Genomic DNA, 27162 nt, shown 5'->3' on the forward strand with positions numbered 1-27162 from the left:
CATACAATTACATTATATATTATTACATTATATATGTATATCATTATTACGACTATATACGACTATACGACTACGACCAACCAATTACTTGAAATAAAAAGATTCAAACAAAAAATTTTATAATCAACAAAAAGAATTGTTAATGGATTTAAGATCCATTATATTATACGTATAAATTAAATTAATTTAATTGTGTAAAGAGTAAATATAATTTAATAATATCTTTCGTGAATTATTAGAAACAAAAAACTATTGATTCACATTTTTTCAAGATGTTTGTTTATTTTCTATTATGAATCCAATAATGGAAATCTTATAAGGAATTTGAGTAACTTTCTATTCATATATTGAATGACGTGGAGTTATGCATAAATAAGGAACAAAAAAAGAAGAAAAGAATTGTGTAGCATTTTGGTACCGATCTAGACAGCGTTGCTGTGCCAGAGGGAGTATAGCTATACTGATTCGGTATACTTTAAATAAACCTTTGGTACAAAATTGACGATCTCACAAAGATGCAATATCAGTAGTTTTCCATTTCCATTTACTGATCCCATCTTTCAAAGAATCGACCCCCCTTTTTTTTAAATGTACAAAAATTTGTGGAGCTCAGAATGTCCGGAAGCACGGGAGAACGTTCTTTTGCTGATATTATCACCAGTATTCGATATTGGGTCATTCATAGCATTACTATACCTTCCCTATTCATTGCGGGTTGGTTATTCGTCAGTACGGGTTTAGCTTATGATGTGTTTGGAAGTCCTCGGCCAAATGAGTATTTCACAGAGAGCCAACAAGGGATTCCATTGATAACTGGCCGTTTTGATTCTTTAGAACAACTCGATGAATTTAGTAAATCCTTTTAGGAGGCCCCCAATGACCATAGATCGAACCTATCCCATTTTTACAGTACGATGGTTGGCTGTTCACGGACTAGCTGTACCTACTGTTTCTTTTTTGGGATCAATATCAGCAATGCAGTTCATCCAACGATAAACCTAATTCGAATTATAGAGCTATGACAGAATCAAATCCGAATGAACAAAATGTTGAATTGAATCGTACCAGTCTATACTGGGGTTTATTACTCATTTTTGTACTTGCTGTTTTATTTTCCAATTATTTCTTCAATTGAGAGAAAGAGAATAGTAGGAATTCTCTTATCCCATTCGGAAAGATACCATCTTCATAATTATCAATGGCTGTTTTTGTCTATAGCATGACCATTTGAAAAATGTGGAGGAAAGTAGGGGAAATGGCCGATACTACTGGAAGGATTCCTCTTTGGTTGGTGGGTACTGTAACTGGTATTCCTGTGATCGGTTTAATAGGTGTTTTCTTTTACGGTTCATATTCTGGGTTGGGTTCATCTCTCTAGTAATCGTATGAACCAGATTGTAGACATGAAAGAGTAAGAACTCAGCGGACCTTACCACTCTAATCAGACAGACAAAGGAGGGTAAGGTCCCACATCTTATAAGATATAGGAATATAAGAAGACTTTGATCTATTCCATAACATACAAATTCAAATTGGAAAGTTATACAGTCAACATAATAAAAATATTATATTTGTTTTGTAGAAAAAAATGACAAAATGGATCTTTTGCTCTGATGTTTTAAATATTACTCTATTCTTTTGTTTCTTAATAATGTTTTTGAAGAATTGAAGCCATTGATTGATTCATAGTCTCTGTCCTTCCTCTAATTAATTCTTACGATACGAAGCAAGAAGAAAAGAGTAATCTCTGGATACTACAATATTCTATGGATTTATACGCATGAGATATCCTCCAAATTCTTTCTTTCTATTTCTATAGTAAACTACTAATGGAACTTACTCTATAATATAATTTGAAATTTAAATTTGTTTGAATAATTTCTCTAAGTTATAAGTTTAAGTTAATAGAAGAAGTTCTATTTGTTCAATCAATTATTTCCCTATAATCTTTTCTCTCTTTTTGTTTGTCCACAACTTCCTATCAATCTAAACAAAAGAGTTCCGGTTTGCCATCCTTCCCTTGTATTCTCTTCGTTTGTATATCTATTACAAAGAATAGGATACAAGTAATGAATTCCAGGCATCCCACAAAACGAAAAAAAGTATAAACAAAGCAACAAAAAGGGTTTGGAGATTTCTTGTTTATCCATATATATGGATGGATCAACAAGAAATCCCCGCACCTAGAAATTCATTTCGTATAATTGAACCTTTTCAAACTGTTTCTTTTTAAGAACCAAAAAAACTTGTGCCAAAATAACAAATGCAAAAAAGAATAAAAGACCTTGGACCCGTAATGGGTCTTGAAGCACTACTTCTGCATCTCCCTGACCAAAGCCTCCCACATTGGGATTGCTTGTTAATGGTTGATCAAGCTTGATGGATTCACCCTCTGAAACAAGAAGTTCTGGTCCTGGAGGTACAATATCAACTACTTGATGTCCATCCGATGGATCAACAACGGTTATTTCATATCCACCCTTTTCTTTACGTACTATTCTACTTACTACACCTGCTGATGTAGCATTATAGACTGTATTGTTACTTTTGCTACCATCAGGATAAATCTGACCCCTTCCTCTGTTCCCACCTATATATATGGGATATTTTAAGAAGTGAACATCTTTCTTCGTAGCAGGGTCGGGGGAAAGAATGGGAAAGATGATTTCACTATATTTCTGACCAGGAACAGGACCTATCACAATAATATTTCTTTTATTAGGACGATAACTCTGAAAAGACAAATTTCCAATCTTTTCTTTCAATTCGGGAGAAATACGATCAGGGGGGGCTAATTCGAATCCGTCGGGTAAAATGAGAACAGCCCCTACATTCAAACCTCCCTTTTTACCATTAGCAAGAACTTGTTTCAGTTGCTTATCATAAGGAATTCGGACAACTGCTTCAAATACAGTATCAGGAAGCACAGCTTGCGGAACTTCAATATCCACGGGTTTATTAGCTAAATGACAATTGGCACATACAATTCGTCCCGTTGCTTCTCGCGGGTTTTCATAACCCTGCTGCGCAAAAACGGGATATGCATTTGAAATGGATGACCGAGTTATTACATATATCATGATCGATACAGAAATGGATCGAGTCATCCCTTCCTTTACCCAAGAAAAAGCATTTTTATTTTGCATGTCCAATCATTAATTTCGGAGTTTCTACAATAAATTAGATAGGTAACTAGTATAGTTACCTATACACGAGTTTGGCATTGTACTAGAATAATTGTACTGGAATATACGATGAATACCTTGAGCAGATGAAAGTATAAGGAATTGTAAAATATCGGAAAAATGACGAATATTAATAACGGAATTTTTCGAAATTTTTGGACATTTTTCAAGAATTTTTCGGAGCTCGTACGGACGAGTTAATGGGGATAAAAACGGGGTCCGGAAAAGCCTGTTTAGGCTACCCAGTTTTAATAAGGAAAAGTTTTATTTTTCTTTTCCTTTTCCCTTTTCTTTTTCCTTATATTTTTTTTCTCTCCTCGTTACTGTGCCGAGCCCGAGCCCTCATCCACTCCACTCTTCTTCTCTCGCGCCCGACGCCGGCCCTAACCGCCGGCCGGCGGTTTCTTCCTCCCGAGTCGCACACCTGAAGACCTTTTCTTCATCTTCTTCTCCACCCGAGCCGAAGCTTTCCCCTGCCATAAAATCGCCGAAAGCTTGCTCTATGCCCACTGGTGCCGACGCCGAGCACTGCCGCTCTTCCTCAGCCCTAGCCGCCGCACGGGACATTGCCGGCCACTAGGACCGACCCAGGCCGCTGTCGCCGTGGGGATCCCAGCGCCGCCGACGCCCTTCTCCCGTTTCTCTCTGCCCTAGTTTTGCACAGTGTCACCGCTACCACAACCGGCAACCGGCTGTCCTCCCTCTGCCGACGCCGACTCCTCCACTGTGCAGTGCCTAGCCGACTCCTCCACTGTGCAGTGCCTAGCCGACTCCTTCCTTTGTCCTAGGTTCCCTCTTGTTGCTGGATCCGAACCCTAACTCCTCTGGGTTGGGTTGTGGTCAGCCTACCCGACTGGTAATTTTTCCTACTGCGCCACCAGCTGCTTCTCCGGATCTTATGTTGGATTTGTTGGCTGATAACAGTGGTATTTGTCACTGATTTCTCACAGCAGCTTCTCCGGATCTTGGCAGTAAGTTCTATAGGATTTGAGCAGTGTTGAGGCATCAGGGAATATGGGTAAGGTTGGTGTTAAGTTAATTACTGTTGAGGTGAGTATGGGAAGATGAACTTGATGATTTCGATGGTTTGAGCTATTGGTATTACTTTTGTTATGTAAGCATAGGGTTAATTATATTAAATCCTGTGTAGACCTTATATGGTGATTTCCTTTGCAGACATTGTTGGAGAAAGCCCTAATCGCTGTGATCTTCCTTTTGTGTGATCCAGAGGTAAGGCTTAATGAATACAATTAAATATGTTGGTTGATTTTTGGTGTAATTAGGGTTAATAAAACTAACCTTAGATGGTCGATGGATTAGAAATTTATTTAGCTATTTGTTTATACTTAGCTAAATTATACTATTTATCACAGGACCTTGGCGCGAGACAAGTTTCTTAACGTCCGGATTTGGACTGATTGGATCTTTCCTATTGGAGGCGGGTACCTCTTGACTTATCTTTTATGATATTGTCATTGGATATGTATAGTATTTTATAACTACATGCAATGAACATGTTTGCCTTTGGTATGTCACTGTTTGATATCCATAGCATGTAGGATTTGTCACCTGTGATGTATCCGTGATTATATCTCGTGATTTGTTGCCATGATTATCTTGTTACCATGAGTATCTTAGTTTCTAGAGTGACATACCATGCTTACTGAGGTTAGGACTAGGATTTGGATTGTTGTTTCTGGCCTATGTATCTAGATTATCTGATACTTAGGTTTTTGTGCTATATCAGATTTGTGTACCTCTATTTGTATATCATATATGATTCGGGTGTTTAGACCCTGATTCTTTGATCTGTGTATATTGTTGGTACATATGCTATGGAAGAGGGATATGATTTGGGTCTAGGTTGTTATACCTTAGAGGACTTGTATACCATAGATCCGTGGATTTGACTTACTGATACTGTGGTACCCATATTATGTATATATATGGATTTTTCTATGCTGATCAGGATATTCCATACTTATTATGTTCAGGACATAGGGTTATTGATATTCTATCTGACCTGTGTACTCTAGATCTTGGTATGTGACCATCGCTTTTACAGTACCCATTTTGTATGTATGGATATGGTTATGTTGATCAGTTTTTGCCATGCTTAGTGTCATGCATCATGATTGCATGCTGTGCGATAGTCGACTCCATTGTTGTTGAGCACATCGCCAGTTACATGGATCTGCACACACCACCACTCATGGGTTAGTGGTCGATTCAGGCAGTGTGTGTTGCAGCAGGGACTTTGTTTGGCTACGTTGGTCCGCTCATGGGTAGTGTGACACAACGTGTTAGCCGGCAGGGATTCCTCCCCGTTATCGTGTACCGGGAGTTGAGAGCATTGAGCTCCCCCATTTATGATTTGGGGTCACAGGACAGGAGTACTCCGACAGCATCCCGTCCACTCGGTCACTCATCAGGAGTAGTGACGACAGAGTGCACGGTTGTCACAGCCCTACCCACTCGGTCTCGCCATTTGTGTGTGAGATGACTGACTGGCGTCAGGGGTGACCAGGACGCATCATTGACATCATATGCATTGATGCATTTATTTCTTGTGATTGTGTTTGCTGCATTTATTTGTTGCATTTGGTTGGATGCATATGTTTGACATGCATACAGGATTTAGGGCACTTTCGGTTTGACGACCCTTTTGTTTGGATAGGAGTTCCTGGTGAGTACAGCTTCCTTAGTTACCTTTCAGTTTTGCATCTTTCCTAGATATATGATTAGGAAGCTGTATTCCATGTTTATTGCTGTTAGATATATCTTACTAGGCATGTCTATTGGTATTCGCTGAGTTGTTGAACTCACCCCCGTGGACTCTATATTTTTCAGGTACCAGGTTATTTATGGTGTCGCTTGGAGCATCCTGTCTGCTGGTCCCCACGTCACATCAGAGGACTTATCGGTTTCACGTATGTTTTGCTTGTTTTTATGTATCAGTTTGTTTAGCTCGGTACTCTGGTTTTATTTTTGGAGAGTTGATGTTGTTATGTGGTGTTTTGTGTTTGTTATTGGTTTTGTAAGCCTAGCCGGCTAGCAGTTTTGTGTTTTGTTGAGTAGGGTTGATTTTATCATTTTATCACTATTTCAGTTTGTTAAATTATTAATCGTGGTGTTTGTTTTTTTATTGTTATTATTCCAGCCGCATGTGACTGAGGTATATAGTGCTTGTAGAAAAGTTTCAGATTGTCCGCCGTACAGGGGAGATGCTGCCGAAATTTCTTCGGACAGAGACTCCTCCGGGGCGTGACAATTTAGTGGTATCAGAGCAGGTATACGATACTTGCTATGTGTTTTGGATTTTCGAGATTTGTCTGATATCAATTTATTTGGTATCAGAGATCGACTTACGTGTCTTATTTTTCCGGTGTTTCGGATTTTGTGTTTTGGTCTTCTCGATGTGACTTTTCGGATTTTGGGACCTGGCAGCAGCATGACATCTCCAAGCTATAGGAGGTATGTTGGTATACTGTTGTCCTACCTTTTGTTAGTATATGCCCTGTTCACTATTACAGTTTATGACCTGTATTAGCATTATTTATTGGTACTTGTCTAGTTGATATATCATATAATTTATGTGTTAGGTAAACCATTGATCATGGTAGATCGGAATAGAGATCAAGGATTACAGGTCTCTGCTGATTTTTCATATCACACCATTAGTAGTATTAGCTTCTATTACTACTAGTTGATTAGCGTATTGAGGCACATATCTGCTAGTATTAGCTGGGTAGTGGATAATATCTATATCTTCATGTTGATCTAGCCAGTAGTATATCATTTTATCTTAATTAATTACGTCAGTAGATAACTGGTTTACTCTTGTTAGATGGGTCAGTGAAAGACTGACTTACGCTTGTCGACTTGGGTAGTCGTAGATTGATATACCTTAGTAGCTTATGGAGGATTAAGGTATTCTTGATTAGTTAATAGATGACCGATTTAGCTTTATTGGTCCGATCTGAATCTTTGGGTAGTTTGTGCTTAGTTTGGTATCTAAAGTACATTTGAGTACATGTTTTGTACTGATGTGGAAAAGACAGAGTTGATCGTATATCATTGTCGATTTTGGTCAGTCTATGGAGGATCGATGTATCATATTCTATGGATACTTTAATTTTTGACTGTATGTACCTGATTGGATTAAATATGTTGATTATGCATATATATGAAGTGTACATATGGTTGTTATGAGTTGAGGGAGTTCTATGATGGATAGTTCATTTGTGGATAGTGTGGGTATTCCCATCTAGATATGGTTATTGTAGGTTCCTTGTGGATTATAGCTATTTAGTTAGCTGTACGTGTCTGATTGACATATTGGAGGTATCTTGTTGATTATGTGCGATTTGTAAATGCACCTGGGTTTTAGTATGCCTTATTGGAAGTATATATTGATTATACTCTTGGCATATGTGTATATTTGTCATGTGAGTGTTGTTTGGGGGTATTGTTGATTTTACCTACGATGATATATGCACACGAGTTCGGTATGTATTGTTGGAGATATCACGGTGATTTACACCTATATTGTGAGTATGTTGGGTGTGGACTAATTAGAGGATTATGTTGATCATACCTATGTTGTGTGTCACGCCCCAGAGGAGTCTCTGTCCGAAGAAATTTCGGCAGCATCTCCCCTGTACGGCGGACAATCTGAAACTTTTCTACAAGCACTATATACCTCAGCCACATGCGGCTGGAATAATACAATAAAAGAAAGCAAACACCATGCAGTTAATAATAAAGCAGCTCACTCGGCTGTACCAAAACCAAAACACAAAACTGCTAGCCGGCTAGGCTTACACAACCAATAACAAATACAAAACACCACATAACAACATCAACTCTCCAATAATAAACCAGAGTACAGAGCTAAACAAACTGATACATAAAATAAGCAAAACATACGTGAAACCAATAAGTCTTCTGATGTGACGTGGGGACCAGCAGACAGGATGCTCCAAGCGACACCATAAATAACCTGGTACCTGAAAAAGATAGTGTCAACGGGGGTGAGTTCAACAACTCAGCGAATACCAATAGACATGCCTAGTAAGATATATCTAACAGCAATAAACATGGAATACAGCTTCCTAATCATATATAGGGAATATGCAAAACTGAAAGGTAACTGAGGAAGCTGTACTCACCAGGAACTCCTATCCAGACAAAAGGGTCGTCAAACCGAAAGTGCCCTAAATCCTGTATGCATGTCAAACATATGCATCCAACCAAATGCAACAAATAAATGCAGCAAACACAATCACAAGAAATAAATGCATCAATGCATATGATGCCAATGATGCGTCCTGGTCACCCCTGACGCCAGTCAGTCCTCTCACACACAAATGGCGAGAGCGAGTGGGTAGGGCTGTGACAACCGTGCACTCTGTCGTCACTGCTCCTGATGAGTGACCGAGTGGACGGGATGCTGTCGGAGTACTCCTGTCCTGTGACCCCAAATCATAAATGGGGGAGCTCAATGCTCTCAACTCCCGGTACACGATGACGGGGAGGAATCCCTGCCGGCTAATACGTTGTGTCACACTACCCATGAGCGGACCAACGTAGCCAAACAAAGTCCCTGCTGCAACACACACTGCCTGAATCGACCACTAACCCATGAGTGGTGGTGTGTGCAGATCCATGTAACTGGCGATGTGCTCAACAACAATGGAGTCGACTATCGCACAGCATGCAATCATGATGCATGTCACTATGCATAACAAAAACTGATCAACATAACCATATCCATATATATACAAAATGGGTACTGTAAAAACGATGGTCACATACCAAAATCTATAGTACACAGATCTGATAGAATATCAAAAACCCTATGTCCTGAACATAATAAGTATGGAATATCCTGATCAGCATAGAAAAATCCATATATACATAATATGGGTACCACAGTATCAGTAAGCCAAATCCACGGATCTAGGGTATACAAGTCCTCTAAGGTATAACAACCTAGACCAAAATCATATCCCTCTTCCATAGCATATGTACCAACAATATACACAGATCAAAGAATTAGGGTCTAAACACCCGAATCATATATGATATACAAATAGAGGTATACAAATCTGATATGGCACAAAAACCTAAGTATCAGATAATCTAGATACACAGGCCAGGAACCAAAAATCCAAATCCTAGTCCTAACCTCAGTAAGCATGGTATGTCACTCTAGAAACTAAGATACTCATGGTAACAAGATAATCATGGCAACAAATCACGATATATAATCACGGATACATCACAGGTGACAAACCTAACATGCTATGGATATCAAACAGTGACATACCAAAGGCAAACATATTCATTGCATGTAGTTATAAAATACTATGCATATCCAATGACAATATCATAAAAGATAAGTCAAGAGGTACCCGCCTCCGATATAGATCGAATCGAACCAATCCGATGTCGAGACGCCCGTCTCTAATCACAGTCCTGTAACAACACGATATACAGATTTAGCTAATTACAAAATCAACAACTAGCTAAACCTAGAACCTAATCCAACGTCGATTAGGTCACCCTGTTTAATTCCACATAAATATCCAAACCAAAGTAGATGATAAATCCAATAAGCAATTTGTACAGGAATATATCTTCTAGAATCCAACAAACATAACCACACTCACCTCAAACAGCCCCCAAAACTTCAACCGAAACCTTACTCAGCCGCAAAAATGCATAGGATAGAAATCTGCCTAGAGGAAGTCCATCAAGGAGTTGTTCCTATGCCTCCCACGAGTCCAACATCAGGAAGAACATCACAACGGAAACTAATGAGACCATTATCAATGAATTCTTCAAGATTCCAGACAAGCTTACCTAAATTGATCACCCTCTGGTGGTGGCACTCGAACAGAACAAAGAGGAGGAAAAGGGTAAGGATACAGCCATGATTTCTCGGTTAGAACCTGCTGTTCCGGTGATGCAACATCAATTCCGCAATGTCTCTGCTCTGTGGAGGAAACAAGGCACGAGAGGAGATCGGCCAAAGATGGAATCAGGGAAGGCTTGTCCGGAAATGGGTTGATCGCGAGCGAAGATCGATGCTAGGGCTTGGCTCCCCCTTCCTTGCCGAAGATCTTCCTGTGCAGGCGACAACCTTGAGAGGAAGATGACCCAATAACCTCCGGTGATCAGCGGAGAAGAAAGCAGGATCAGTGACTGCACAACACCTATGTGATCGGACGATGTCCGCCGGCAGCGCAGCATCAAGCAGCGTCGACTCGAGAGGAAGGAGAGGGAGTGGAGACTCGGTCAGGTTGTGAACCCAATATAGGGCTCAGGAAATCGGCAAAATCAGGCGGCGATGTCTCGGCCGGCAGTGGCTCGTGCTCGGCGTCGCTGTTGTGAAGAAGAAAAGGAAGGGCGGCGAGGAAGAAACCGCCGACCCGGCGGTTAGGGCTCGGATCGTCGGCGGCGTCGGGGAGAAAAGAGGGGCGCGCGGGGGATTGGTTCGGGAAGAAACAACGACACAAGTAAATAAAAAGAAATAAAACAAAATAAAAGGAAAAGGATATATAAATATAATCTTTTCCTCGATTAAATGGGGTAATCTAAACAGGCTTTTCCGGGCCCCATTTTTGTCCCCGCTAACTCGTTCATACGAGCTCCGATAAATTCCCGATAAATTTCCAAAAATTCTAAAAAATTCCCTTATTAATATTCGTCATTTTCCGGTATTTTACATTCTCCCCCACTAATAAAAATTTGGTCCCCAAATTTCGTTATCTACCATCAGCAAGTCCTAATAACAGATAATAATCATTAATGCTGAACGGTAAATAAACTCACATACCTCAAGTGAAAAGATGGGGATATCGAGCTCGGATCGTATCTTCAAGCTCCCAAGTAGCCTCCTCATAAGTAATGTCAGGCTGAACTGGAACTGGAATATCTGTCAGCATATCCGTCGGGTCGGGCACGTATCTTCTCAGCATGGATACGTGGAATACATCGTGCACGCCTGACAGGGACGGTGGTAGTGCCAGTCGGTAAGCTACTGCTCCGATCCTCTCAAATATCTCGAAAGGGCCAATATACCGCGGAGCTAGCTTACCTCTGAGACCAAATCTCTTCACCCTTTTCGTGGATGAAACTCGCAGAAATACATGATCAAAAATAGAGAAGGCTAAGAATATGCGTCTCCAATCAGCATAACTCTTCTGGCGGTCCTACGCCTCTGACATCCTCCGTCAGACAGTACGGTCCAACTCTGCCTCATGCTGAGCTCTATGAGGTCCCAACATCTGGGCCTCCCCAACCTCCAAAATCCAATACACTAGACCTCAGCAAAACCTCTAGAGTCTGAATGACCCGCTCCGACTGTCCATCTATCTGTAGATGGAAAGTTATACTGAAACAGAGCTGAATGCCCAAGGCCTGCTACAGACTCTGCCAGAAACGAGACGTGAACCGGGGCCTCTATCCGAAATGATAGTCAAAGAAACACCATGTAATCTGATGATCTCCCGACAAAACAAATCTACCAATCGATCCAGGAAATCAGTCTTCCGGATCGCTCAGAAGTGCACAGATTTGGTTAATCGCTCGACGATTACCCAAATCGCGTCATGGCCTCATCGTGTCCTCGGCAAACCCACCACCAGTCCATGGTAATGTGTTCCCATTTCTACTTGGGAATAGGAATCCGCTGTAGTAAGCTGGCAGGTCTCTGGTGCTCGGCCTTCACTTGCTAACATACAAGACATCTAGCTACAAAAAAAAAATCCGCGATGTCTTCCTTCATGTCGTTCCACCAATAGAAACACCTCAAATCTTGGTACAACTCCTGAAGTAACTCCTCCCTGACCGGGTGAAATAGAGATACGCATAAGCGACCTCGGAAATATATAACCACCGCTTCATCTCGGTAAACTCGGTCTGCTACCCAGAAGCTATCTGGCTACAAATAAATTGCAAATACTGATCAGCAGCCTAGGGCTCTCGTATCCTCGTCCTGATCAACGACCAAGCAACCATGGTAACTAGAATACCCTGCTCTGTATGTCCCTGCTCCTCAAGGTCTAACTCGGAGAAACCCAGAATCAAGTTCGTGACCACAACTTGGTGGCAAGCTAAAGTCCATCCGGACTTCCTGCTAAGTGCAACGGCAACAACATCAGCTCTCCTCGGGTGATAGCTAATGGTACAACCATAATCCTTCAGGAACTCCATCCATCTCCTCTGTCGGAAATTAAGTTCCTGCTGAGTGAACAGACATTTGAAATTCTTATGGTCAGTGAGAATCTCAATTGTAACACCGCACCGATAATGCTGCCAAATCTTCAACTCAAACATACTGGCGTTCAGTCACAAGTCATGTACTGGGTAGTTCTCCTCATACTCCCTCAACCGACGAGAAGCATAGGAGACTACTCTATCGTGCTGCATCAGAATAGCACTCAAACCCTGAATAGATGCATCGGTGTAGAGGACATATCCGTCCTCTCCAGAAGGCAAAACCAAAACTGAAGCCGATACTAATCTCCGCTTCAGCTCTTGGAAACTGGTCTCGTAGTCCTCGGATCACATGAACTTCATGCCTTTCCTAGTCAGGCGTGTCAGTGGCATAACAACGCGTGGAAAAACCCTCAACGAAAGGTCTGTAATATCCTGTCAGTCCCAAGGACTGCGGATCTCCTGCATTGATTTCGGCTGCTCCCAACGGTAACAACCTCTATCTCCTGTGGAACCACGGTACACTCCTACTGGTGATCGTGTGTCCCAAACATCATCTCATAAGACAATCCAAATCAGCACTATTGATAATCACATATAGATATTCTCGTCGAATCATCTCTAGATCTATACAAAGGTGGTGTACGTGACTCATCTCAGATCCGTAATAAATCACAACCTCGTCAACAAAGACAATGGAAACTGATCCAAACATTCTAGGGATACCCAAATCATCGAGTCCATGACAACATCTAGGGCACCGCAAGCACTAATGGCAAAACCAAGACACATAATGTCCGTATCACAGACATTCCTAACAATAAGATCCTCAACAATAAATAGATCTAATCACCAACGATATATAATCATCAAAGAATAGAACCTCCAGTGTGAGAGCAATGCTCTATCACACGAAATATCATACATGTGGGAGCAACGCTCTACCACAAGAAATCCTCCATATGTGGGAGCAACGCTCCACCACAAATAATCCAGAATATATATCCACAATAAATATGGGAGCAATGCTCCGCTACCAACAATCCGTAATATGTGGGAGCAACGCTCCACCACAAACAATCCAGAATATGTGGGAGCTACGCTCTACCACAAACGATCCATAACATGTGGGAGCTACGCTCTACCACAACAATACATAAGTGCCCAAGCACCTAACTATCTAGCTAGAGACTGCACAAGATCTCTCTACCACAGATCAATGTGGGTAGCCTAGGGTATAACCACCCAGTAAGCAAATCTAATCCATAGTCAACTCTATCATCCTCCTAGTGGGTCGGTCACCCACTAATGGGAGAATTAGTTGACAGGGTATAACGACCAATATCATAATGTAGACATTTACTATTCTACATTTAACATAGGTAGAATTATCATGATGCTACCAACCATACATCTAACACACGTGCACACACAACATAGGTATGATCAACATAATCCTCTAATTAGTCCACACCCAACATACTCACAATATAGGTGTAAATCACCGTGATATCTCCAACAATACATACCGAACCCGTGTGCATATATCATCGTAGGTAAAATCAACAATACCCCCAAACAACACTCACATGACAAATATACACATATGCCAAGAGTATAATCAATATATACTTCCAATAAGGCATACTAAAACCCAGGTGCATTTACAAATCGCACATAATCAACAAGATACCTCCAATATGTCAATCAGACACGTACAACTAACTAAATAGCTATAATCCACAAGGAACCTACAATAACCATATCTAGATGGGAATACCCACACTATCCACAAATGAACTATCCATCATAGAACTCCTTCAACTCATAACAACCATATGTACACTTCATATATATGCATAATCAACATATTTAATCCAATCTATCACACAAATCATATGTCACCTTCTAAGTTATCCAATCAGGTACATACAGTCTAAAATTAAAGTATCCATAGAATATGATACATCGATCCTCCATAGACTGACCAAAATCGACAATGATATACGATCAACTCTGTCTTTTCCACATCAGTACAAAACATGTACTCAAATGTACTTTAGATACCAAACTAAGCACAAACTACCCAAAGATTCAGATCGGACCAATAAAGCTAAATCGGTCATCTCTTAACTAATCAAGAATACCTTAATCCTCCATAAGCTACTAAGGTATATCAATCTACGACTACCCAAGTCGACAAGCGTAAGTCAGTCTTTCACTGACCCATCTAACAAGAGTAAACCAGTTATCTACTGATGTAATTAATTAAGATAAAATGATATACTACTGGCTAGATCAACATGAAGATATAGATATTATCCACTACCCAGCTAATACTAGCAGAGGCTGGTATGTGCATCAATATGCTAATCAACTAGTAGTAATAGAAGCTAATACTACTAATGGTGTGATATGAAAAATCAGCAGAGACCTGTAATCCTTGATCTCTATTCCGATCTACCATGATCAGTGGTTTACCTAACACATAAATTATATGATATATCAACTAGACAAGTACCAATAAATAATGCTAATACAGGTCATAAACTGTAATAGTGAACAGGGCATATACTAACAAAAAGGTAGGACAACAGTATACCAACATACCTCCTATAGCTTGGAGATGTCCTGCTGCTGCCAGGTCCCAAAATCCGAAAAGTCACATCGAGAAGACCAAAACACAAAATCAAAAATACCGGAAAAATAAGACACGTAAGTCGATCTCTGATACCAATAAATTGGTATCAGATAAATCCTAAAAATCCAGAACACATAGCAAGTATCGTATACCTGCTCTGATACCACTAAATTGTCACGCCCCAGAGGAGTCTCTGTCCGAAGAAATTTCGGCAGCATCTCCCCTGTACGGCGGACAATCTGAAACTTTTCTACAAGCACTATATACCTCAGCCACATGCGGCTGGAATAATACAATAAAAGAAAGCAAACACCATGCAGTTAATAATAAAGCAGCCCACTCGGCTGTACCAAAACCAAAACACAAAACTGCTAGCCGGCTAGGCTTACACAACCAATAACAAATACAAAACACCACATAACAACATCAACTCTCCAAAAATAAACCAGAGTACAGAGCTAAACAAACTGATACATAAAATAAGCAAAACATACGTGAAACCAATAAGTCTTCTGATGTGACGTGGGGACCAGCAGACAGGATGCTCCAAGCGACACCATAAATAACCTGGTACCTGAAAAAGATAGTGTCAACGGGGGTGAGTTCAACAACTCAGCGAATACCAATAGACATGCCTAGTAAGATATATCTAACAGCAATAAACATGGAATACAGCTTCCTAATCATATATCTAGGGAAGATGCAAAACTGAAAGGTAACTAAGGAAGCTGTACTCACCAGGAACTCCTATCCAGACAAAAGGGTCGTCAAATCGAAAGTGCCCTAAATCCTGTATGCATGTCAAACATATGCATCCAACCAAATGCAACAAATAAATGCAGCAAACACAATCACAAGAAATAAATGCATCAATGCATATGATGCCAATGATGCGTCCTGGTCACCCCTGATGCCAGTCAGTCCTCTCAAGAGCTGTGACAACCGTGCACTCTGTCGTCACCGCTCCCGATGAGTGACCGAGTGGACGGGATGCTGTCGGAGTACTCCTGTCCTGTGACCCCAAATCATAAATGGGGAGCTCAATGCTCTCAACTCCCGGTACACGATGACGGGAGGAATCCTGCTAATACGCTGTGTCACACTACCCATGAGCGACCAACGTAGCCATCCTGCAACACACTCGCCCGAATCGACCACTAACCCATGAGTGGTGGTGTGTGCGGATCCATGTAATTGGCGATGTGCTCAACAACAATGGAGTCGATTATCGCTAAGATGCAATCATGATGCATGTCACTATGCATAAAAAACCGATCAACATAACCATATCCATATATATACAAAATGGGTACTGTAAAACGATGGTCACATACCAAAATCTATAGTACACAGATCTGATAGAATATCAAAACCCTATGTCCTGAACATAATAAGTATGGAATATCCTGATCAGCATAGAAAAATCCATATATACATAATATGGGTACCACAGTATCAGTAAGCCAAATCCACGGATCTAGGGTATACAAGTCCTCTAAGGTATAACAACCTAGACCCAAATCATATCCCTCTTCCATAGCATATGTACCAACAATATACACAGATCAAAGAATTAGGGTCTAAACACCCGAATCATATATGATATACAAATAGAGGTATACAAATCTGATATGGCACAAAAACCTAAGTATAAGATAATCTAGATACACAGGCCAGGAACCAAAAATCCAAATCCTAGTCCTAACCTCAGTAAGCATGGTATGTCACTCTAGAAACTAAGATACTCATGGTAACAAGATAATCATGGCAACAAATCACGATATATAATCACGGATACATCACAGGTGACAAACCTAACATGCTATGGATATCAAACAGTGACATACCAAAGGCAAACATATTCATTGCATGTAGTTATAAAATACTATGCATATCCAATGACAATATCATAAAAGATAAGTCAAGAGGTACCCGCCTCCGATATAGATCGAATCGAACCAATCCGATGTCGAGACGCCCGTCTCGAATCACAGTCCTGTAACAACACGATATACAGATTTAGCTAATTACAAAATCAACAACTAGCTAAACCTAGAACCTAATCCAACGTCGATTAGGTCACCCTGTTTAATTCCACATAAATATCCAAACCAAAGTAGATGATAAATCCAATAAGCAATTTGTACAAGAATATATCTTCTAGAATCCAACAAACATAACCACACTCACCTCAAACAGCCCCCAAAACTTCAACCGAAACCTTACTCAGCCGCAAAAATGCATAGGATAGAAATCTGCCTAGAGGAAGTCCATCAAGGAGTTGTTCCTATGCCTCCCACGAGTCCAACATCAGGAAGAACATCACAACGGAAACTAATGAGACCATTATCAATGAATTCTTCAAGATTCCAGACAAGCTTACCTAAATTGATCACCCTCTGGTGGTGGCACTCGAACAGAACAAAGAGGAGGAAAAGGGTAAGGATACAGCCATGATTTCTCGGTTAGAACCTGCTGTTCCGGTGATGCAACATCAATTCCGCAATGTCTCTGCTCTGTGGAGGAAACAAGGCACGAGAGGAGATCGGCCAAAGATGGAATCAGGGAAGGCTTGTCCGGAAATGGGTTGATCGCGAGCGAAGATCGATGCTAGGGCTTGGCTCCCCCTTCCTTGCCGAAGATCTTCCTGTGCAGGCGACAACCTTGAGAGGAAGATGACCCAATAACCTCCGGTGATCAGCGGAGAAGAAAGCAGGATCAGTGACTGCACAACACCTATGTGATCGGACGATGTCCGCCGGCAGCGCAGCATCAAGCAGCGTCGACTCGAGAGGAAGGAGAGGGAGTGGAGACTCGGTCAGGTTGTGAACCCAATATAGGGCTCAGGAAATCGGCAAAATCAGGCGGCGATGTCTCGGCCGGCAGTGGCTCGTGCTCGGCGTCGCTGTTGTGAAGAAGAAAAGGAAGGGCGGCGAGGAAGAAACCGCCGACCCGGCGGTTAGGGCTCGGATCGTCGGCGGCGTCGGGGAGAAAAGAGGGGCGCGCGGGGGATTGGTTCGGGAAGAAACGGCGACACAAGTAAATAAAAAGAAATAAAACAAAATAAAAGGAAAAGGATATATAAATATAATCTTTTCCTCGATTAAATGGGGTAATCTAAACAGGCTTTTCCGGGCCCCATTTTTGTCCCCGCTAACTCGTTCATACGAGCTCCGATAAATTCCCGATAAATTTCCAAAAATTCTAAAAAAATTCCCTTATTAATATTCGTCATTTTCCGGTATTTTACATTGTGCGTGCACGTGTGTCAGATGTATGGTTGGTAGCATCATGATAATTCTACCTATATTAAATGTAGAATATTAAATGTCTACATTATGATATTGGTCGTTATACCCTGTCAACTAATTCTCCCATTAGTGGGTGACCGACCCACTAGGAGGATGATAGAGTTGACTATGGATTAGATTTGCTTACTGGGTGGTTATACCCTAGGCTACCCACATTGATCTGTGGTAGAGAGATCTTGTGCAGTCTCTAGCTAGATAGTTAGGTGCTTGGGCACTTATGTATTGTTGTGGTAGAGCGTAGCTCCCACATGTTATGGATCGTTTGTGGTAGAGCGTAGCTCCCACATATTCTGGATTGTTTGTGGTGGAGCGTTGCTCCCACATATTACGGATTATTTGTAGCGGAGCATTGCTCCCATATTTATTGTGGATATATATTCTGGATTATTTGTGGTGGAGCGTTGCTCCCACATATGGAGGATTTCTTGTGGTAGAGCGTTGCTCCCACATGTATGATATTTCGTGTGATAGAGCATTGCTCTCACACTGGAGGTTCTATTCTTTGATGATTATAAATCGTTGGTGATTAGATCTATTTATTGTTGAGGATCTCATGGTTAGGAATGTCTGTGATACGGACATTTTGTGTCTTGGTTTTACCATTAGTGCTTGTGGTGCCCTAGATGTTATCATAGACTCGATGATATGGGTATTCCTAGGATGTTTAGATTGGTTTCCATTGTCTTTGTTGACGATGTGGTGATCTATTTCGGATCCGAGGTGAGTCACGTGCACCACCTTTGCATAGATCTAGAGATGATTCGACGAGAATATCTATATGTGATTATCAATAGTGCTGATTTGGATTGTCTTATGAGATGATGTTTGGGACACACGATCACCAGTAGGAGTGTACCGTGGTTCCACAGGAGATAGAGGTTGTTACCGTTGGGAGCAGCCGAAATCAGTGCAGGAGATCCGCAGTCCTTGGGACTGACAGGATATTACAGACCTTTCGTCGAGGGTTTCTTTCGCATAGTTATGCTACTTACACGCCTGACCTAGAAAGGCGTGAAGTTCACTTGGACTGAGGATGACAAGACCAGCTCCTAAGAGCTGAAGTGGAGACTAGTGTCGGCTCCGATTTTTGGGTTTTACCTTCTGGAGAGAACGGATATGTCCTCTGCGCCGACGCATCTATTCAGGGTTTGAGCGCTGTTCTGATGCAGCACGATAGGGTAGTCTCCTACTTCTCGGCAGTTGAAGGAGCATGAGGAGAATTACCCAGTACATGATTTGTCGTGGGCCGCCATTATTTTTGCCTTGAAGATTTGGCGATATTATTTATATGGTATTATATTTGAGATTCTCACTGATCATAAAAATCTCAAATACCTGTTCACTCTGAAGGAACTTGATCTCCGACAGAGGAGATGGATGAAGTTCCTGAAGGACTACGATTGTACAATTAGCTACCACCCTGGGAAAACTAATGTGGATGCTGATGCACTCAGCAGGAAGTCTAGAGCGACTTTGGCTTGCCACCGGACTTCAGTCACGGACTTGATTCAGGGTTTCTCTGAGTTAGACCTTGAGGAGCAGGGACCGACAGAGCAGGGTACTCTGGTTATCACGGTTGCTCAGTCGTCAATCAGGACGAGGATCCGGAAGCCCTAGACTGTTGGTATTTGCAGTTTATTTGCAACCAGATAGCTTCCGGGCAACAGACCGAGTTCACACGAGACGAGGAGAGTGTTATACACTTCCGAGGCAGATTATGCGTACTTCAGTCTCATCCGGTCTTATAGGGGTTACTGTCAGAGGCTCATCGCTCATAATTTGCTGTCCACCTAGGCGGTACCCGTGTGTACCAAGATTTGAGGTGTTCCTATTGGTGGAATGGTATGAATAAAGACATCATAGAATTTGTGGCGAGATGTCTGTCTGTCAGTTGGTGAAGTCCGAGCATCAGAGACCAGCTGGTTTACTTCAGTGGATTCCTATTCCCGAGTGGAAATGGGAACATATTATCATGGACTTTGTGTTGAGTTTACCGAGGACACGATGAGGCCATAACGCGATTTGGGTAATCGTAGATCGATTAACCAAATCCGTGCATTCCTTAACGATTCAGAGGACTGATTCCTTGGATCGATTGGCAGATCTGTACTGCCGAGAGATCATCAGACTACATGGTGTTCCTTTGAGTATTATATCGGATAGAGACCCCGGTACACGTCTCGATTCTGGCAGAGTCTGCAGTAGGTCTTGGTCACTCAGCTCTAGTTTTTATCCGCAGACAGATGAATAGTCAGAGCGGACCAATCAGATTCTGGAGAACTTGTTAAGGTCAGGTGTATTGGGTTTTTCGAGGCAGTTGGGAGGACCGCTTGCCATTGGTAGAATTCGTCTACAACAACAGCTTTCATTCGGCTATCCAGATGGCACCGTTTGAGGCGTTGTATGGTAGACCTTGACGAACACCCGTCCTTTGGGATGAGATTGGAGAGGTCCAGCTGTTGGGACCTCATGGAGCACAACATGAGGCAGAGTTGGTCCGTATTATCATACGGAGAATGTTAAAGGCGCAGGATCGCCAGAAGTGTTATGCTGATCGGAGACGCAGACCACTAGAGTTCTCTGTTGGCGATCATGTATTTCTGCGAGTTTCATCCACGAAAAGGGTGAAGAGATTTGGTCTCAGAGGTAAGCTAGCTCCGCGGTATATTGGCCCTTTCGAGATATTTGAGAGGATCGGAGCAGTAGCTTACCGACTGGCACTACCACCGTCCCTGTCAGGCGTGCACGATGTATTCCACGTATCCATGCTGAGAAGATACGTGCCCGACCCGACGGATGTGCTGACAGATATTCCAGTTCCAGTTCAGCCTGACATTACTTATGAGGAGGCTACTTGGGAGCTTGAAGATACGATCCGAGCTCGATATCCCCATCTTTTCACTTGAGGTATGTGAGTTTATTTACCGTTCAGCATTAATGATTATTATCTATTATTAGTACTTGCTGACGGTAGATACTGAAATTTGGGGACCAAATTTTTATTAGTGGGGGAGAATGTAAAATATCGGAAAAATGACGAATATTAATAAGGGAATTTTTCGAAATTTTTGGACATTTTTCAAGAATTTTTCGGAGCTCGTACGGACGAGTTAACGGGGATAAAAACGGGGACCGGAAAAGCCTGTTTAGGCTACCCAGTTTTAATAAGGAAAAGTTTTATTTTTCTTTTCCTTTTCCCTTTTCTTTTTCCTTATATTTTTTTTCTCTCCTCGTTACTGTGCCGAGCCCGAGCCCTCATCCACTCCACTCTTCTTCTCTCGCGCCCGACGCCGGCCCTAACCGCCGACCGGCGGTTTCTTCCTCCCGAGCCGCACACCCGAAGACCTTTTCTTCATCTTCTTCTCCACCCGAGCCGAAGCTTTCCCCTGCCATAAAATCGCCGAAAGCTTGCTCTATGCCCACTGGTGCCGACGCCGAGCACTGCCGCTCTTCCTCAGCCCTAGCCGCCGCACGGGATATTGCCGGCCACTAGGACCGACCCAGGCCGCTGTCGCCGTGGGGATCCCAGCGCCGCCGACGCCCTTCTCCCGTTTCTCTCTGCCCTAGTTTTGCACAGTGTCACCGCTACCACAACCGGCAACCGGCTGTCCTCCCTCTGCCGACGCCGACTCCTCCACTGTGCAGTGCCTAGCCGACTCCTCCACTGTGCAGTGCCTAGCCGACTCCTCCACTGTGCAGTGCCTAGCCGACTCCTTCCTTTGTCCTAGGTTCCCTCTTGTTGCTGGATCCGAACCCTAACTCCTCTGGGCTGGGTTGTGGTCAGCCTACCCGACTGGTAATTTTTCCTACTGCGCCACCAGCTGCTTCTCCGGATCTTATGTTGGATTTGTTGGCTGATAACAGTGGTATTTGTCACTGATTTCTCACAGCAGCTTCTCCGGATCTTGGCAGTAAGTTCTATAGGATTTGAGCAGTGTTGAGGCATCAGGGAATATGGGTAAGGTTGGTGTTAAGTTAATTACTATTGAGGTGAGTATGGGAAGATGAACTTGATGATTTCGATGGTTTGAGCTATTGGTATTACTTTTGTTATGTAAGCATAGGGTTAATTATATTAAATCCTGTGTAGACCTTATATGGTGATTTCCTTTGCAGACATTGTTGGAGAAAGCCCTAATCGCTGTGATCTTCCTTTTGTGTGATCCAGAGGTAAGGCTTAATGAATACAATTAAATATGTTGGTTGATTTTTGGTGTAATTAGGGTTAATAAAACTAACCTTAGATGGTCGATGGATTAGAAATTTATTTAGCTATTTGTTTATACTTAGCTAAATTATACTATTTATCACAGGACCTTGGCGCGAGACAAGTTTCTTAACGTCCGGATTTGGACTGATTGGATCTTTCCTATTGGAGGCGGGTACCTCTTGACTTATCTTTTATGATATTGTCATTGGATATGTATAGTATTTTATAACTACATGCAATGAACATGTTTGCCTTTGGTATGTCACTGTTTGATATCCATAGCATGTAGGATTTGTCACCTGTGATGTATCCGTGATTATATCTCGTGATTTGTTGCCATGATTATCTTGTTACCATGAGTATCTTAGTTTCTAGAGTGACATACCATGCTTACTGAGGTTAGGACTAGGATTTGGATTGTTGTTTCTGGCCTATGTATCTAGATTATCTGATACTTAGGTTTTTGTGCTATATCAGATTTGTGTACCTCTATTTGTATATCATATATGATTCATTCGGGTGTTTAGACCCTGATTCTTTGATCTGTGTATATTGTTGGTACATATGCTATGGAAGAGGGATATGATTTGGGTCTAGGTTGTTATACCTTAGAGGACTTGTATACCATAGATCCGTGGATTTGACTTACTGATACTGTGGTACCCATATTATGTATATATATGGATTTTTCTATGCTGATCAGGATATTCCATACTTATTATGTTCAGGACATAGGGTTATTGATATTCTATCTGACCTGTGTACTCTAGATCTTGGTATGTGACCATCGCTTTTACAGTACCCATTTTGTATGTATGGATATGGTTATGTTGATCAGTTTTTGCCATGCTTAGTGTCATGCATCATGATTGCATGCTGTGCGATAGTCGACTCCATTGTCGTTGAGCATATCGCCAGTTACATGGATCTGCACACACCACCACTCATGGGTTAGTGGTCGATTCAGGCAGTGTGTGTTACAGCAGGGACTTTGTTTGGCTACGTTGGTCCACTCATGGGTAGTGTGACACAACGTGTTAGCCGGCGGGGATTCCTCCCCGTCATCGTGTACCGGGAGTTGAGAGCATTGAGCTCCCCCATTTATGATTTGGGGTCACAGGACAGGAGTACTCCGACAGCATCCCGTCCACTCGGTCACTCATCAGGAGCAGTGACGACAGAGTGCACGGTTGTCACAGCCCTACCCACTGTGTGTGAGATGACTGACTGGCGTCAGGGGTGACCAGGACGCATCATTGACATCATATGCATTGATGCATTTATTTCTTGTGATTGTGTTTGCTGCATTTATTTGCTGCATTTGGTTGGATGCATATGTTTGACATGCATACAGGATTTAGGGCACTTTCGGTTTGACGACCCTTTTGTTTGGATAGGAGTTCCTGGTGAGTACAGCTTCCTTAGTTACCTTTCAGTTTTGCATCTTTCCTAGATATATGATTAGGAAGCTGTATTCCATGTTTATTGCTGTTAGATATATCTTACTAGGCATGTCTATTGGTATTCGCTGAGTTGTTGAACTCACCCCCGTTGACACTATCTTTTTCAGGTACCAGGTTATTTATGGTGTCGCTTGGAGCATCCTGTCTGCTGGTCCCCACGTCACATCAGAGGACTTATCGGTTTCACATATGTTTTGCTTGTTTTTATGTATCAGTTTGTTTAGCTCGGTACTCTGGTTTTATTTTTGGAGAGTTGATGTTGTTATGTGGTGTTTTGTGTTTATTATTGGTTGTGTAAGCCTAGTCGGCTAGCAGTTTTGTGTTTTGGTTTTGGTACAGCCGAGTGGGCTGCTTTATTATTAACTGCGTGGTGTTTGTTTTCTTTTATTGTTATTATTCCAGCCGCATGTGACTGAGGTATATAGTGCTTGTAGAAAAGTTTCAGATTGTCCGCCGTACAGGGGAGATGCTGCCGAAATTTCTTCGGACAGAGACTCCTCCGGGGCGTGACAGGAATTAAGTAAAATTTTTAATTTAATGCTTAATTTTTATTTATTTATAAAGGAAGAAGGATTCTAATTTTATTGATATGATGAGATCAAATAAGTTCTTTATTCATTCATTGAATGAAAAATTACTACAAGCGAAGGAGATACACGATTTAAATAATGAAAAATCCAATATTTAACAATTGCATCTAGAATAACTGGAAAAATGGAAACAAGACCAGATATAATCTGATTGTTATGATCCAATCCAAAATCGTTGTAAACCAAACCTATCATTAGTTCCCAACCACGGGTCGAGTGAAATCCGACCCATAAATCAGTAACTAAAAGAATCGAAAAAGCTTTTATTGTGTCACTTAAGTTATAGAGGAATTCCTGAACCCAAGAATTCAGAATAATGAGTTCTTCATTACTCAGAATAAAATAACCACTTAGAATAGTGAAACAGATTATATTTGTCGAGAAATGTAAAATAATATGGAGATCATATTCATTGCATGCTTTGACCAATTGTATTGTTTCCTTGTGTATTCCTATATGAAGTTTTTGTATATGTGTTTCCGGGTACTCTTTTATCATTTCATCCAATAGGAATAGTTCTTCTAATTCTATGAATCTTTTTAGAACGTTTTTCTCTTGAATATGATTTAAAAAAGTTTCGGATTGTCTGCTATTCCACCAATAAGTAACCCAAGGTTCCAGACATTTATTAAAAGAGAAAGAGACCCACCAGGGCAAAAATACCATAGATGCAAGATAGGGAAGGGAGGCCAATGCTTTCTTTTTTTTCATTTTGATCTGTGAATTGAATTTTTTTTAATGAACCTGCTTCATTCGTCGACTTTATCTGATATTTCTCTGAAGCACGAGTTGTATAACAAAGTAGTGACCTCTGGATCTATCCCTTTCCCTTTTTATTTGTAATATATTTAAGATATCTCAATTGGGCAAATTCAAACCAATTTCATTTTCATTTGTTCCTTTCGATGAATACTCCAAAACCCACTTTAAGTAACGAATCAAGTTTCGAGACCAAAAAACTTACATTAATTCTTTCGAAACGAAACCTTTTACTGTATAATCAGAAAAAGGGTATCAATTAAAAATCATGGGTCTAAAAAGATGAATTATGTATTACGAAATACATGTTCGGATAGGTTTGATTAATTTATAGATATAAATTTATTATTAGATTAGTTAGTTAGATTAGACTTCTAGTATAAAAGAATCAGGAAACTTGCCTTTTATTAAAAAGGGGAATTAGCAAGTTCTTTTCCCCACCTTGAGAAGATATTTATTCTTTACTTTAGTTCGAGTTCGTTTTAAAGTACTTCCATTGGTATGCGCAAAAAATAGGCTAATTCAGCAGCTTTTTGTTCAATTTCTCGTGGAGTCAAATTCTCATCAGTACGAGTCAAGGGAATGGCTCCTTGGCCCCTGATTTCCATATAAAGGACACGACGAGTATAAAGACCCTCTTTAACCTCTATTCTGATTGATTGGATATCTCTCATAAGGAACCGAAGGAAGATGCGACGATTTATTCCAGGAAATCCCCAACGAAAAATACACACTCTTCCCTCTTTTCTATCGAATCGGTCATAACCGCTACCTACATTCCACGAAATAGTGCACCACAAATAGGAGCTAATGAACAGACCCGCGATCCCATAGAAAGACATCACAACCCCTTGAGGAAAAAAAACGATTTGCTGAGATGGAAATACAGAGATCAAATTCCTACCAAGATAACTGGAAGTTCCAACCACTAAGAATCCTAGTGAACCTAAAAAAAGGATACAGGCCCAGCAAAAATTACTCGTTTTTCGAGATTCCGTTATAAGTTCTATCCATATATGTTCTGATCGCCAATTCATACTATACTGCATTCAGTTGCATTCGATTGGAATTGAGCGAATAACCCAAATAAATTTGACTTTACCTTTCTTGACCCCGAAGTAACTTTCACCAACTAGCACTATTGTTATGTGAAACATCGGGAGTAATTAGTTAGATACATTGACTTTCCATTTTTTATATTCGCTAATTCATTTTGAACCAGCTATATCCACATATACATGCATTTATACAGATATTATATATCCGCATAAAAGTTCTTTCACTTGTGTGTTTGGCAAAAGCCACATATCATACCATATTACACGAAATAAATATCCGTATTATCATACAGTGTTGAAATCACTTGATAAGATTCATTACCATTGGGTCTAGACAATCTTATTTTTTTGGACATGAAGAAATAAAGAAACCATTGCAATTGCCGGAAATACTAGGCCCACTAAAGGTACAAAAATGGAGGGTAAGTTGAAATCTGTCATAGAATAGATGCCTCGATTTACTATTTCTATCTATTAATATTTCTATCTATTAAAAAGATATCCTCTTATGCTTATTTAGGATATATCTATCATAAGTAATATCAAGTTATTATTATATTGTAAATAATATTATTTATAAGTGATAAATAATATCAACTATAATTCTATTAACTGTATGATTAGATAGAAACTATAATATTTAGAATATATATATATTTAAATAATAAGTAATATAATAATGAATATTATAATATAAGTTAAATAAATAATTATAAATAA

The 27162-nt window shown here is 40.9% G+C and overlaps 1 protein-coding gene and 1 long non-coding RNA gene across 2 annotated transcripts; one reads left to right on the forward strand and one right to left on the reverse strand.

The window, feature by feature from the left end:
- Positions 1–1347: 1347 nt before the first annotated feature.
- LOC122033399 (cytochrome f) lies at positions 1348–26757 on the reverse strand. Its single transcript, XM_042592406.1, has 2 exons — positions 24549–26757; positions 1348–3284 (listed from the first exon to the last, which is right to left on the reverse strand). Exon 2 carries the CDS (start codon positions 3144–3146, stop codon positions 2184–2186), a length of 963 nt encoding a protein of 320 aa, XP_042448340.1. The 5' UTR covers positions 3147–3284; positions 24549–26757; the 3' UTR covers positions 1348–2183.
- LOC122033400 lies at positions 3950–4628 on the forward strand. Its single transcript, XR_006126528.1, has 3 exons — positions 3950–4041; positions 4136–4415; positions 4559–4628. It is a non-coding gene; the product is annotated as an uncharacterized LOC122033400 (long non-coding RNA).
- Positions 26758–27162: the final 405 nt, after the last annotated feature.

Source organism: Zingiber officinale, chromosome 11B (genome assembly GCF_018446385.1).
Source record: "Zingiber officinale cultivar Zhangliang chromosome 11B, Zo_v1.1, whole genome shotgun sequence".
Taxonomy (NCBI): domain Eukaryota; kingdom Viridiplantae; phylum Streptophyta; class Magnoliopsida; order Zingiberales; family Zingiberaceae; genus Zingiber; species Zingiber officinale.